This window comes from Asparagus officinalis, chromosome 10, assembly GCF_001876935.1.
Source record: "Asparagus officinalis chromosome 10, Aspof.V1, whole genome shotgun sequence".
NCBI classification, from domain to species: domain Eukaryota; kingdom Viridiplantae; phylum Streptophyta; class Magnoliopsida; order Asparagales; family Asparagaceae; genus Asparagus; species Asparagus officinalis.
The window spans coordinates 50866530-50881854 of record NC_033803.1 but is presented as its reverse complement, the minus strand read 5'-3'; the positions used below and the strand labels follow the sequence as shown (position 1 = coordinate 50881854).

The 15325-nt window shown below is 48.5% G+C and overlaps 2 protein-coding genes, 1 long non-coding RNA gene and 1 pseudogene across 3 annotated transcripts in view; all 4 read left to right on the top strand.

The window, feature by feature from the left end:
• The window catches only part of LOC109826729, a 28787-nt gene extending 22187 nt beyond the window's left edge, over positions 1-6600 (top strand). Inside the window, exons 5-7 of the mRNA XM_020393743.1 lie at positions 4408-4547; positions 5485-5594; positions 5920-6600. Of these exons, the coding sequence (XP_020249332.1) occupies positions 4408-4547; positions 5485-5594; positions 5920-6144 (475 nt within the window). The 3' untranslated portion in view covers positions 6145-6600. The remainder of the gene's footprint in view (positions 1-4407; positions 4548-5484; positions 5595-5919) is intronic.
• On the top strand, positions 8873-9159 carry LOC109825633. The gene is made up of 3 exons (XR_002243047.1): positions 8873-8911; positions 8979-9050; positions 9123-9159. It is a non-coding gene; the product is annotated as an uncharacterized LOC109825633 (long non-coding RNA).
• Positions 9864-12233, top strand: LOC109826728. The gene is made up of 4 exons (XM_020393742.1): positions 9864-9888; positions 9995-10180; positions 11118-11227; positions 11553-12233. The coding sequence occupies exons 1-4, from the start codon at positions 9864-9866 to the stop codon at positions 11775-11777; spliced, it is 546 nt and encodes a 181-aa protein (XP_020249331.1). The 3' UTR covers positions 11778-12233.
• Positions 11942-15325, top strand: part of LOC109826727 — a 129797-nt pseudogene continuing 126413 nt past the window's right edge.

Genomic DNA, 15325 nt, shown 5'->3' with positions numbered 1-15325 from the left:
CGGCAGCGAGATCGGCGGCTCCCACTGTGGTCGCCAGATTGTTCGCGGAAAAAATCGTATCTTTCTTCATTGATGATTCCATTTCTATCTTGAATAACTGTTTTTGAGTTACAAAGATCCGGTCTTTTTGTAAGATCCGGTTACAATAAAATCAAAGAAAAATAAAAAAAGATTACAACTTTCTCCTTTTGTGTCGAACAAATCACGAGCTCCTATTTTGTGGTCGCTCGCTTGCGTGGGTTGTTTGCCTGTGCCGGGGTTTATCCGTGGACCACCACGAGATCTAGATATGGTCGGATCTATGCAGTACGACGAGTATTATTTCACGAAGGAAATAATAGCCGGGGAGGATTATTTCACCAAGGAAATAATCGCCCAAATCTCGGGATCAAAGACCAAGCTTTGATCCGGAGTATGCCTGCGTAGATCTGAGATCCGATTTGAGATCCGGTTCCTCTCAGACTCTTGCCTTATCTGGCGTTGACGATCATCGAGCACCGGATCTGGATGAGCAAGACTTCAAAGTCCCAAAGCTTGAATCTTTTTTAGATCTGAGCTTCGAATCCAGCAGGGCTTCGCCTCCAAATTTTCCAACCCTCTAAAATGAACACTCAAGGTCCTATTTATAGGCTCTCAGATCTGTGCCCGGGCACAGATTTGCAGTAAACCTGCTTCGTTGTTGATCCGGATTCTGATTTGACAGTCCGAATCCCAATATGGCAGTAAATCTGCCTTGGTGTTTGAGTTTAAATCCGTTCTATGGTTGGATGACTCGTTGACTCACCGAACTGTTTGCTTGATTCCGCATGCGAATGGATGTTTGCGTGCGGTTCGTTAGCCTCGTCGCCTCGTTAATCCGCTTCGTTGCGTGTCACTTGGCTTTGGCGTTGTGGATTGGCACTCGTGTTTGGATACGTCGCCCGATGGTTCGTCGGTTTGTGCCGAGCTGTGCTAAGGGACCTATAAGCAATTTTATATGCCTACACCTACTTAAGCACCTTCCCCGACAACGGCGCCAAAAACTTGATGCGGCATAAACATGTGATTGTCCCAACCTTCAGTCGGTGTAACGGGACTTTAGAATAGCTTCTGTTCTTGATTCCTTCAATCCTTCAGGCTATTCGGTGCTTTGTCGAATGTCTGTAAGGGTTCCGGTGCTGCATTTATTGTCTGACCGTTGTCGAAAATTTGAACTTGAAGTCGATTCCTGATTTTTTTGATCTTTTAGCTCGTGTTTGCTGGTTCAACATAGAACTGACCATCGATTGTTGGCTCTGAGTCTTTATTTGCGGCGCGTTGTCCGGCGTATTGTTGTTGAGTTATCCTTATTGGAGTATTGATTCTTTCATTGCAACGCGTTGATCGGCGTTGACCTAGGGTTACGCGTTGACCGGTGTCAACCCTAGGGTTTTGAACGTCGTACGTTGACTTTCTGATTGCAACGCGTTGACTGGCGTTGACCTAGGGTTACGCGTTGACCGGTGTTGACCCTAGGGTTTCGAATGTCATTGGATGCTCAAGTCACGAGACCAACTAATGAAGCTGATGCGTCAGTGACTCTCGTATTTATAGGATTTTTGGCAAACCCTCAGCCATCAACGGGTTTGATAAGCCTTTACCGACTACCGTTTGCCGCATGTAACGTTGTGCTAAGAGAATGAATTCTCTGAGATTTTGTGCTATGATGTCGAATACATAGACTTCGCCATTATTACGGGAATAGGCTACCCGGCGACACGTGTTAGGTGTTGACTTTAGGATTTTTGGCTAACCCCCAGCCTTCAACGGGTTTGATAAGCCTTTACCGACTACTGTTTAAATCGGGCTAGCATACGGATTGTCTAAATCCATTCCGCTGTTTTCGGTGAAAGTCGGTGTTTTCATTGCTTTTGAATCTGTTACAACTTCAAACGTTACAACAAGAATGCAACTAAAACAAAGATTACAACTTTATCGAAAATAAACACGAGATCCCGTCTTGGTGCGGTCTCGCTTGCGTGGGTCTTTGGCCTGTGACGGGGATGTTGATATCCGTGGACCACCGGGGCAATCAGATCCGGTCCGGATAAATCGGACAGAGTTTCGTCGATCCGCGTGAGATCTAGAAACTTCTAATCCAGAAATATCGGACAGAACTTCGTCGATCCGCGTGAGATCTAGAAGTTCTAAGCGTATACCTCGGCTAAAGCGAGGTATTAGCTCTTCTTAGTATTAACGCTAAAGGCTAATACCAAGGAAAGATGAGAACGGGTGATGAAGGCTGATTTAGACCTCTCCTCCTCGGTTGAAGTGCTCGATCAGTGTTTGCTGCAGCAGGGCTTCGCCGAGGCTCTCCAAAAATCCAGATCATTCCAAATGAGGTAAGGGGGTCCTATTTATAGGAAAACAAGAGGGGGGGCGTCCGCACAGATCTAGGACACCCCAGGGGTGTCCGCACAGATCTGGGACACCCTTGGGGTGTCTCCAAAAATCCGAGACACCCCTAGGGTGTCTCGGAAATTCCGAGACACCCTTGGGGTGTCTCGGAAATTCCGAGACACCCCTAGGGGTGTCTCGGAAAATCCGAGACACCCCTAGGGTGTCTCGGAAATTCCGAGACACCCCTGGGGTGTCTCGGAATTTCTGAGACACCCCTGGGGGTGTTTCGGGATTCCGAGACGTCCGTAGGTGCGTTTTAACCGTTTTCCCCGTAGATTCTTCGTACGAACTCGGATTTGAGTGATTCCGGGTGCGTTGGATGCGTGACGAAGAGTTCGATCCGCTCTGATGGTTGGATTGTCTTTAGAGTGGTCGAGGCACGGAGGGTGTTGTCCTTTTTGTGAACAGTGCCGGGCTTCCCGATTGGTCCGGGTCTTCGTGATTCCGAAGTCCTATCTGCTCACGTAACTCGTCGATTCACTTCAATCGTTCATCGACGTCAATTAGGCTCATGTGGGTCGGATGGTGATGTTCATTGTCGTTCGTTAACACTGAACCGGTTGTGGAGAACTATAGGCAATTTTCAATGCCTACAGATACCCCCTCCAAAGTGTTCCTGACTCGTTTCTTTTATAGAAGAGGCTGGAATACTTTGGATGTGATTGATCTGGCCTTCAGTCGGCGTAGTTAGCTTCAACTCTTGACTCTTTCAATTTTCGATCTATTCGATGCTTTGACGAATAGCCGAGGTTCTTCCGGCGCTGCGTTTATCGTCTGGCCGTCGTCGGAGTCTCGAGTCTGCAGCTGATGAATTGAGTTTGGCTCGTGTCATTGAGTTGACTTTGAACTACCTCCGCCACATTATGCTGGCTTAGGGTTTTGGATCACCGTGTGTTGACTTTTTGTCGCAACGCATTGACCGGCGTTGACCTAGGGTTATGCGTTGACCGGCATTGACCCTTAGGGTTTTGAATTGTCAAACGTTGACTTCTGTCGCAACGCTTTGACCGGCGTCCACCCTAGGGTTTTGGATTCGTCAAAGGTTGACTTTTGGTGCAACCCGTTGACTGGGGTTGACCTAGGGTTACGCGTTGACCGGCGTTGACCCTAGGGTTTTGAATCGTCACACGTTGATTGGTGTGGATTTTCATCCTCAAACGTTGACTTTTGTCGCAACGCGTTGACTGGCGTTGACCTAGGGTTACGCGTTGACCAGCGTTGACCCTAGGGTTTTGAATCGTCACACGTTGATCGGTGTGGATTTTCATCCTCAAAACTTTTGGTGCAACCCGTTGACTGGGGTTGACCTAGGGTTACGCGTTGACCGGCGTCCACCCTAGGGTTTTGGATCGTCAAACGTTGATTGGTGTGGATTTTCATCCTCAAACGTTGACTTTTGTCGCAACGCGTTGACTAGCGTTGACCTAGGGTTACGCGTTGACCGGCGCTGACCCTAGGGTTTACGGATCGCCATTAACACAGTTTATACTCGTACGTTTGCTGGAGTACTCACAGTTTAAGCTCTTAAGGTATTGGAGCAGTTGACTTTTGTCGCAACGCGTTGACTGGCGTTGACCTAGGGTTACGCGTTGACCGGCGTCCATCCTAGGGTTTTGATTTGTCAATGGTTGACTTTTGGAGTCCCTCAATATTCAACCATTGGTGAAGAATTAGAGTGTTTTGGGGTTTAAAAAAAAACAATTTAGGGGTTGAAAACAGGTTCAGGGGGTCAAAACAGGTTCAAGACACCCCGGGGGTGTCCCGACAAAACCGGGACACCCTGGGGTGTCTCGGCTTTGCCGAGACACCCCATGGGGGTGTCTTGGTTTTTTCATGGTCCCCCCCCCTTTTGTCTTTTTCTTCATTTTGTTTCCCCCCTCTTTGTTTTCTTTCTTGTTTGAATTTGTTTCCCCTTTTGTTTTCCCCCCCTCTTTTCAAAAGAGAATTCATCTTCTTCCTCCAAACCTCCTCCATTGTTTTTCTTTCAAGAGCTCCATACCCCAAAGAAATTCGGTTTTTTGTATGCTCCTTCTTGGCCGAAAATTTTCACTTTTCACTAGGGTTTCTCCCTCCACCTTCAAGCTCGGATCTTGACTCTTGGATTGGGGATTTCAAGCCTCTTGATTTGGGTAAGCTCCTCTTCACCATCCTCTTATTTTGTGGTAAAGGTTGCATTTTTATTCTTGTGGTAGACTAGGGGGCATGTATGCACTATTATTTCGGGGGGTTTTGTGTAAAAAGAGGTAATGGCCGAAACTTTGGGGGGTTTATTTGCAAAATTCGTGGGGGTTTATTTGCAAAATGGGACTGAAATCTTGAGGCTTGGATTTTATTCCCCTTTGGTAACAATTTGGATAGGTGTTTCATGCAAAAAGACCATACCTTATTGAGGGTTTTATGTGCAAATGTGGGGCCGAAAAGTTTTGGGGGCTTATTTGCAAAAGTGGCCGAAGAATTGGGGTGGTGTTCATGTAATAGAGGACTGAAGTTTAGGACCTAAATTACATGTTCATTTGGCCACAAGCTTGAGGGGTATTTTAGGCAAGAGGACCAAAAGTTGTTGGAGGGGTTTATTTGCAAAACAGCCCATAAATGTCTTAGAGGGACTTATTTGCAAAAGGCAGTGAACTTATGGCTGAAATCCAATGAGTTTTGACCACGAACTCATGATCAAAATTTTGATAAGGCATGTGGAGCCCAAACCAAGATTTTGTAGAGGGGCTTTTATGCAAAATTGGCTGAATTCTGCAAAAGGGCTCATTTGCAAATTTTAACCAAAATTGTGGGGTACCGGGGTGTTATATGATCGAATGTGACGATCATGACCCGGGTCACGCGTGTCCTTGACCTAGATTTTGGCCTTGAACACTAAGGGTATTTTGGGTATTTCACCAAAATTCACCGTGACAGATGACAATCATCGTGTACGAAATTAGTAGGTTTAATTAGACTTCAATTATGAAATCCTATTTGTGTATAGGATTTTAATTAAAGTTCTTAATTTCCCTTTTAAATTTCGTATATTCATGTTTTAGATTGTACCTGACTTGCTGCTTTTCGTTGCAGATTTGCAATGTCTCCGCGTCGATCTCGTCCCCGGAGGAGCCGTTCTCGTTCACAGCATAGTGAGGAGGAGGTCCCCACGACATCCTCTCCCGCGGCTTCATTTTTCGGGGGTGAGAATTTATGCAGAGATTTTGTCTTACATCCCTGATTGACCTCTTTGCGGGTCATGAAGGAAGAACCGATACCTCTCTCGCGGAGGGTAAGGTTTCAGACTTGTTTTGCTTAGCCAATTCAAGTCTTCGGATATATTGGGGCGATTTTGTGTTGTCCTACACCTTATAGGTCGGTGTACGTTACCACGTTATTCACGTGATGACGCATGCCGTCCTTCTGGTGTAGGTCACTCAAAATCGTCTCTCCAATTATTCCGTGGATGAGTCTATCATTCTTCTTACGAGATGGATTTTCTGATTCCGCCCTTGTGCTTTATTGCAGTGGAATTTCCCGCGGGTAGCCTTCCTCCTCACGCCAACACCGGATGTAGTCGGGAGGTTTTCTCTTCCGCTACTCTTAGGCAGGCTGTTGGCCCACTTCCTCGGTTCGACGGGGATCGTCCAAATGACTCTTGCCGTTCGATACAGGAAGGAGGGCGCCATTGCTTGCGCCAACTTATCACAGATGCCTCCTTCACCCCTGATTCTACTTCCACTCAGGTTCTAAAGAAGCCGGGTTTTCTATTTGGAGATCATGTCAGGGATCCTGCCACGCTGACTCTTTGTGAGGAGCATTGGTTAACTCTTGACGGTGGAGCCTGTTTGTACATCCCTTCGATTCCACGCCACTATTCTTTCAGTCATTTGAAGGGGCAAGCCGTGGACCGGCAGATGTCTTGGCATCTTACTGAAGATGCTGATCGGGTTCAATGCGGATATGCTACTAACCATAAGACTCCTGGCTCTGAGGGGTATCATGACGTGCGTGGTCTACGACCCGGGATCATGGGTCTTGATACTGCACCCCCAGGCGAGGTGTCAGCTGCTGCTCCGACTGTGAGCAACCGTCTGGCTCTTCTTGGGAGACAGTTACCCCCATCGGAGTACAGATGTTATGGCTGGGCTTCCTCCCTAGCCAAAGGGTGGTGGGCGCGCATGACTGGTTTCGTCTTGGCGCGCTGGGAGAGGGATCTGAAGAGCAGTGGGTTGTATGCACCCATACGAGCTACTATGTACGGCATCCCAGTCAGCTGTCGCCATTTCTTGGCTTTGCTGGAGACTTATGTGCCCGATAGCAACACCTTCCTGACCAGCGGAGGTGAGCTAGGGTTGGCCTTGCACGAGATGCATTATGTTTCGGGTCTTCCGATGGGGGACTGTCCGTATCAGGAGTACTTCCCTACGAACCAGCAGCTGGAGTGTATGAAGAAAGATACTCCGGACATGTATGACACACTCTGGGATCTTACTTGCCACTACTACACTTCCTTGATCCAAACTTCTCCCCAAGCGAGAAGGAAGAGGCAGATCAGCTTGAAGCAGTTTGCCAGCTACTTGTTTCAGAACTTGGATGGTGATTCTAGTGCGCCCATTCATGAATTAGACGTGATGACTCCTTCGGCCGTTAATGAGTTGTTGGAAAAGGCTGAGGTTCGTTCCTACACTATCGGCAGTGCTGAGGGGGCTTTTCCCGCGGGGACAAAGTTTCGCTCTTTTCTCCGCCGCGCACAGAGGTCTATAGGGTCCCGGGCGCTATTAGCAGGCTACCTTGCCCTTTGGTTGAAGAAGTGTGTCGTCCCGCACCAACCTTCTGACGCTCTACCCATCGAGGTGCTCTTCCCTGCAGTTCAGCTGGCTTATGGGAGAGAGCTTTCCCTGCTCCCAGCAATGGTTGCTAGTATCCATTGCGGGCTCAGGGGTCTGGTTAGCAGTTTTACACATATGGGTTCTGAACCATCAGCTGAGCTGGTTTGCCCAAAGGTTGAGCTCCCTTACGCATATTTGATGGCGTGGCTCGTTCTTCACCGTCCCGACTTGATGTCGGCCCCCAGCGTTGTTGACATCCCTGTCCCCTTCATGCAATTGTTGGAGCAGAGCAGATGGTTTGGGAGCAAATTTAGTGATGTTCAGCGAGAGCTCCGGGTCCGCAAGAGTTGGGAGTTCTTTAAGTGTTTCCCTCACTTTTCAGGTCGCTATGGCGACGTGCTGGTTGATGAGGAGAAACCTAGAAGTGACCGGACCGTTCTTGACGCTGGTTGCTTCCGGTGGTTAGTGAACATCCGTGTAGGCTATCTCGTCCTTCGGGTGAAGAACCAGTGCCACATAGAGCCTTATCTCCCTTGCCGCTTTGCTCGACAATTCGGCTATGACCAACTGTATGTCGGGAATCCGAGCCGCAGCCTGCGGGTTGAGGGAGGATTGATTGATGGCGTTCGAGCGTGGCTATGGACGATGGTGGGCTGTACTGGAGCCCGTTTTGCTCTTCCTTCGTACCGGCGTAAGCCATTGATCACTTTCCTCAGCTGCAAGTGGTTCCTTTCTGCATATGAGTCCATCAGCGTGAGGAGCCTCTCAGAGTTGCAGTCCGAGTACGCGGTCCGGGCTGCTATGATGGCTGGTCGCAGAGCTGAGCTTGCTCAGAAGCGGAGAAAAGGGCATGCCAAATCTCTTGTCTCAGACGAAGAAGAACTTCTCCCTACGGGTGATGATGACGAGACCTCCGAGGACGAGTATGCGGACGCAGATACCGGCAGAGGGGATCTCGATACTGGTTTGTCCTATCTCTTTTAATTTTCATTTTCCATAAATGACAGCTCTTTTTCATTGAAATGGCTATTGTCACTTTAGGTAGGGCAGTCAATGATCATGAGCCACCAGCTCCTACACACGTTGAAACGTGTGATAGGCCTGCGCATGTTCGACCCTTTGGTCCTCGGAGGGTTGGTGCCCCGAAGAGGAAGAAGACCGCCCATAAGCCCCATGACGATCAGCGTCCCTGTGGAGTGGACTTAGGGAGCACTGCCGATGGAGGGGGAGGTAACATTCAATTGCTCTTGCTTCAAGGTTGTTTACCTTTTGGGGATTTGTGACCATGTTTTGTGCTTCAGGTTTCTTCGAGGAGGGCGAACTCCCACCGGGTTCGGCGTCCCCTGGCGTTGACAACATGGATTGCTTTGTGCAACAAATGTGCGACGCTTTTCACGATGGGTCTTTGGGCATCGACCTTAACATCGATCTTGAGCAGATAAATAATGTTGAGCCCACAATCCCTTATTCAGGTATATCCGCATCCAATGTCATTTTCCTTATGTAAGGTGAAGGAAGATTTCTCGTTTGAGCTTTCCTCATCCTTCAACATTTGGGTTACCCTGCAGATGTTGCGATGGAGGGGCCAAGCTTCTCGAAGCCGGATGCCGGCTTATTAGCTGACATGCTGGCTGAGCAGACTTCCAGAGGGACCGAGAGACCATTCTTCGGGAACGATTCATCTACCGGTATATATCTGATTTTCTCCCTCTTGCCCGATATTTCATATGACTAATGAATGATTGATTATCGCAGCGTCTACCATTGGAGTTAGCCCGGTATCTATCCCTGGCATATCCAGTTTGCCTCAGAGCGACGGGCTTGCAGGTATGTATACGATTCAGGGATATTGTACTTTCCTATGTTTATCTGTCTTTTGACTAATGAGTGCAATCATAGGACCAGCCGCTAGGACTGATTCTCATATGACTCCTGGATCGTCAAACGTTGATTGGTGTGGATTTTCATCCTCAAACGTTGACTTTTGTCGCAACGCGTTGACTGGCGTTGACCTAGGGTTACGCGTTGACCGGCGTCCACCCTAGGGTTTTGGATTGTCAAACGTTGATTGGTGTGGATTTTCATCCTCAAACGTTGACTTTTGTTGCAACCCGTTGACTGGGGTTGACCTAGGGTTATGCGTTGACCGGCGTTGACCCTAGGGTTTTGAATCGTCACACGTTGATTGGTGTGGATTTTCATCCTCAAACGTTGACTTTTGTCGCAACGCGTTGACTGGCGTTGACCTAGGGTTACGCGTTGACCGGCGTCCATCCTAGGGTTTTGATTTGTCAATGGTTGACTTTTGTTGCAACGCGTTGACTGGCGCGTTGACCGGCGTTGACCCTTAGGGTTTTGATTCGTCAAAGGTTGACTTTTGGTGCAACCCGTTGACTGGGGTTGACCTAGGGTTACGCGTTGACCGGCGTCCATCCTAGGGTTTTGATTTGTCAATGGTTGACTTTTGGAGTCCCTCAATATTCAACCATTGGTGAAGAATCAGAGTGTTTCGGGGTTTTAAAAAAAACAATTTAGGGGTTCAAAACAGGTTCAGGGGGTCAAAACAGGTTCAAGACACCCCGGGGGTGTCCCGACAAAACCGGGACACCCTGGGGTGTCTCGGTTTTGCCGAGACACCCCATGGGGGTGTCTTGCTTTTTTCATGGTCCCCCCCCCTTTTGTCTTTTTCTTCATTTTGTTTCCCCCCTCTTTGTTTTCTTTCTTGTTTGAATTTGTTTCCCCTTTTGTTTTCCCCCCTCTTTTCAAAAGAGAATTCATCTTCTTCCTCCAAACCTCCTCCATTGTTTTTCTTTCAAGAGCTCCATACCCCAAAGAAATTCGGTTTTTTGTATGCTCCTTCTTGGCCGAAAATTTTCACTTTTCACTAGGGTTTCTCCCTCCACCTTCAAGCTCGGATCTTGACTCTTGGATTGGGGATTTCAAGCCTCTTGATTTGGGTAAGCTCCTCTTCACCATCCTCTTATTTTGTGGTAAAGGTTGCATTTTTATTCTTGTGGTAGACTAGGGGGCATGTATGCACTATTATTTCGGGGGGTTTTGTGCAAAAAGAGGTAATGGCCGAAACTTTGGGGGGTTTATTTGCAAAATTCGTGGGGGTTTATTTGCAAAATGGGACTGAAATTTTGAGGCTTGGATTTCATTCCCCTTTGGTAACAATTTGGATGGGTGTTTCATGCAAAAAGACCATACCTTATTGAGGGTTTTATGTGCAAATGTGGGGCCGAAAAGTTTTGGGGGCTTATTTGCAAAAGTGGCCGAAGAATTGGGGTGGTGTTCATGTAATAGAGGACTGAAGTTTAGGACCTAAATTACATGTTCATTTGGCCACAAGCTTGAGGGGTATTTTAGGCAAGAGGACCAAAAGTTGTTGGAGGGGTTTATTTGCAAAACAGCCCATAAATGTCTTAGAGGGACTTATTTGCAAAAGGCAGTGAACTTATGGCTGAAATCCAATGAGTTTTGACCACGAACTCATGATCAAAATTTTGATAAGGCATGTGGAGCCCAAACCAAGATTTTGTAGAGGGGCTTTTATGCAAAATTGGCTGAATTCTGCAAAAGGGCTCATTTGCAAATTTTAACCAAAATTGTGGGGTACCGGGGTGTTATATGATCGAATGTGACGATCATGACCCGGGTCACGCGTGTCCTTGACCTAGATTTTGGCCTTGAACACAAAGGGTATTTTGGGTATTTCACCAAAATTCACCGTGAAAGATGACAATCATCGTGCACGAAATTTGTAGGTTTAATTAGACTTCAATTATGAAATCCTATTTGTGTATAGGATTTTAATTAAAGTTCTTAATTTCCCTTTTAAATTTCGTATATTCATGTTTTAGATTGTACCTGACTTGCTGCTTTTCGTTGCAGATTTGCAATGTCTCCGCGTCGATCTCGTCCCCGGAGGAGCCGTTCTCGTTCACAGCATAGTGAGGAGGAGGTCCCCACGACATCCTCTCCCGCGGCTTCATTTTTCGGGGGTGAGAATTTATGCAGAGATTTTGTCTTACATCCCTGATTGACCTCTTTGCGGGTCATGAAGGAAGAACCGATACCTCTCTCGCGGAGGGTAAGGTTTCAGACTTGTTTTGCTTAGCCAATTCAAGTCTTCGGATATATTGGGGCGATTTTGTGTTGTCCTACACCTTATAGGTCGGTGTACGTTACCACGTTATTCACGTGATGACGCATGCCGTCCTTCTGGTGTAGGTCACTCAAAATCGTCTCTCCAATTATTCCGTGGATGAGTCTATCATTCTTCTTACGAGATGGATTTTCTGATTCCGCCCTTGTGCTTTATTGCAGTGGAATTTCCCGCGGGTAGCCTTCCTCCTCACGCCAACACCGGATGTAGTCGGGAGGTTTTCTCTTCCGCTACTCTTAGGCAGGCTGTTGGCCCACTTCCTCGGTTCGACGGGGATCGTCCAAATGACTCTTGCCGTTCGATACAGGAAGGAGGGCGCCATTGCTTGCGCCAACTTATCACAGATGCCTCCTTCACCCCTGATTCTACTTCCACTCAGGTTCTAAAGAAGCCGGGTTTTCTATTTGGAGATCATGTCAGGGATCCTGCCACGCTGACTCTTTGTGAGGAGCATTGGTTAACTCTTGACGGTGGAGCCTGTTTGTACATCCCTTCGATTCCACGCCACTATTCTTTCAGTCATTTGAAGGGGCAAGCCGTGGACCGGCAGATGTCTTGGCATCTTACTGAAGATGCTGATCGGGTTCAATGCGGATATGCTACTCACCATAAGACTCCTGGCTCTGAGGGGTATCATGACGTGCGTGGTCTACGACCCGGGATCATGGGTCTTGATACTGCACCCCCAGGCGAGGTGTCAGCTGCTGCTCCGACTGTGAGCAACCGTCTGGCTCTTCTTGGGAGACAGTTACCCCCATCGGAGTACAGATGTTATGGCTGGGCTTCCTCCCTAGCCAAAGGGTGGTGGGCGCGCATGACTGGTTTCGTCTTGGCGCGCTGGGAGAGGGATCTGAAGAGCAGTGGGTTGTATGCACCCATACGAGCTACTATGTACGGCATCCCAGTCAGCTGTCGCCATTTCTTGGCTTTGCTGGAGACTTATGTGCCCGATAGCAACACCTTCCTGACCAGCGGAGGTGAGCTAGGGTTGGCCTTGCACGAGATGCATTATGTTTCGGGTCTTCCGATGGGGGACTGTCCGTATCAGGAGTACTTCCCTACGAACCAGCAGCTGGAGTGTATGAAGAAAGATACTCCGGACATGTATGACACACTCTGGGATCTTACTTGCCACTACTACACTTCCTTGATCCAAACTTCTCCCCAAGCGAGAAGGAAGAGGCAGATCAGCTTGAAGCAGTTTGCCAGCTACTTGTTCCAGAACTTGGAAGGTGATTCCAGTGCGCCCATTCATGAATTAGACGTGATGACTCCTTCGGCCGTTAATGAGTTGTTGGAAAAGGCTGAGGTTCGTTCCTACACTATCGGCAGTGCTGAGGGGGCTTTTCCCGCGGGGACAAAGTTTCGCTCTTTTCTCCGCCGCGCACAGAGGTCTATAGGGTCCCGGGCGCTATTAGCAGGCTACCTTGCCCTTTGGTTGAAGAAGTGTGTCGTCCCGCACCAACCTTCTGACGCTCTACCCATCGAGGTGCTCTTCCCTGCAGTTCAGCTGGCTTATGGGAGAGAGCTTTCCCTGCTCCCAGCAATGGTTGCTAGTATCCATTGCGGGCTCAGGGGTCTGGTTAGCAGTTTTACACATATGGGTTCTGAACCATCAGCTGAGCTGGTTTGCCCAAAGGTTGAGCTCCCTTACGCATATTTGATGGCGTGGCTCGTTCTTCACCGTCCCGACTTGATGTCGGCCCCCAGCGTTGTTGACATCCCTGTCCCCTTCATGCAATTGTTGGAGCAGAGCAGATGGTTTGGGAGCAAATTTAGTGATGTTCAGCGAGAGCTCCGGGTCCGCAAGAGTTGGGAGTTCTTTAAGTGTTTCCCTCACTTTTCAGGTCGCTATGGCGACGTGCTGGTTGATGAGGAGAAACCTAGAAGTGACCGGACCGTTCTTGACGCTGGTTGCTTCCGGTGGTTAGTGAACATCCGTGTAGGCTATCTCGTCCTTCGGGTGAAGAACCAGTGCCACATAGAGCCTTATCTCCCTTGCCGCTTTGCTCGACAATTCGGCTATGACCAACTGTATGTCGGGAATCCGAGCCGCAGCCTGCGGGTTGAGGGAGGATTGATTGATGGCGTTCGAGCGTGGCTATGGACGATGGTGGGCTGTACTGGAGCCCGTTTTGCTCTTCCTTCGTATCGGCGTAAGCCATTGATCACTTTCCTCAGCTGCAAGTGGTTCCTTTCTGCATATGAGTCCATCAGCGCGAGGAGCCTCTCAGAGTTGCAGTCCGAGTATGCGGTCCGGGCTGCTATGATGGCTGGTCGCAGAGCTGAGCTTGCTCAGAAGCGGAGAAAAGGGCATGCCAAATCTCTTGTCTCAGACGAAGAAGAACTTCTCCCTGCGGGTGATGATGACGAGAACTCCGAGGACGAGTATGCGGACGTGGATACCGGCAGAGGGGACTTCGATACTGGTTTGTCCTATCTCTTTTAATTTTCATTTTCCATAAATGACAGCTCTTTTTCATTGAAATGGCTATTGTCATTTTAGGTAGGACAGCCGGTGATCATGAGCCCTCAGCTCCTACACACGTTGAAACGTGTGATAGGCCTGCGCATGTTCGACCCGTCGGCCCTCGGAGGGTTGGTGCCCCGAAGAGGAAGAAGACTGCCCATAAGTCCCATGACGGTCAGCGTCCCTGTGGAGTGGACTTAGGGAGCACTGCCGATGGAGGGGAAGGTAACATTCAATTGCTCTTGCTTCAAGATTGTTTACTTTTTGGGATTTGTAACCATGTTTTGTGCTCCAGGTTTCTTTGAAGAGGGCGAACTCCCACCGGGTTCGGCGTCCCCTGGTGTTGACAACATGGATTGCTTTGTGCAACAAATGTGCGACGCTTTTCACGATGGGTCTTTGGGCATTGACCTTAACATCGATCTTGAGCAGATAAATAATGTTGAGCCCACAATCCCTTATTCAGGTATAGTCGCATCCAATGTCATTTTCCTTATGCAAGGTGAAGGAAGATTTCTCGTTCGAGCTTTCCTCATCTTTCAACATTTGGGTTACCCTGCAGATGTTGCGATGGAGGGGCCAAGCTTCTCGAAGCCGGATGCCGGCTTATTAGCTGACATGCTGGCTGAGCAGACTTCCAGAGGGACCGAGAGACCATTCTTCGGGAACGATTCATCTATCGGTATATATCTGATTTTCTCCCTCTTGCCCGATATTTCATATGACTAATGAATGATTGATTATCGCAGCGTCTACCATTGGAGTTAGCCCGGTATCTATCCCTGGCATATCCAGTTTGCCTCAGAGTGATGGGCTTGCAGGTATGCATATGATTTAGGGATATCGTACTTTCTTATGTTCATCCGTCTTTGACTAATATATATGAGTGTAATCATAGGACCAGCCACTAGGACCGATTCTCATATGACTCCTGGCATCCCTCAAATGCCTACGGATGAAGGATCTACAGGTATGCAGATGACCGTACTATCCCAATCCTTCTTATTCGTCTAAATTTTCATTTCGACTAATAAGAGAGTGCCATCATAGGACCAGCCGTTTGGGCTGATACCCTTATGACTCTTGGCATCCCGGCTGTACCTGAGGACGGGGGGATTGCAGGTATTCATACGACCTTCTTATCCCGATTCTCCTTATTTGTCCAAATTTCCATTTGGTTAACATAGGAATGTCACTGTAGGACCAGGCGTTGAGCCTGATACAACTACAGTTCCTGGGGCTGAAAATCTTCATGGCCGTGGTGCCTCCCCGCCTTTGCCGAGTGGTGTGAGCAATCCGCTTGCAGGGGCTGACGTACCCTCTTCTGCTGCCATCCCAGAGCCTGTCGGACCTCAACCTGAGGGGACGTCTGTTGGTGTCGGTATGTTCAGAACTTGCCTTTTGACTTTCCTTTCTATATTCGATAGTTCACTGAGCTTCCAAGTTGTTGCTTGTAGGATCTCG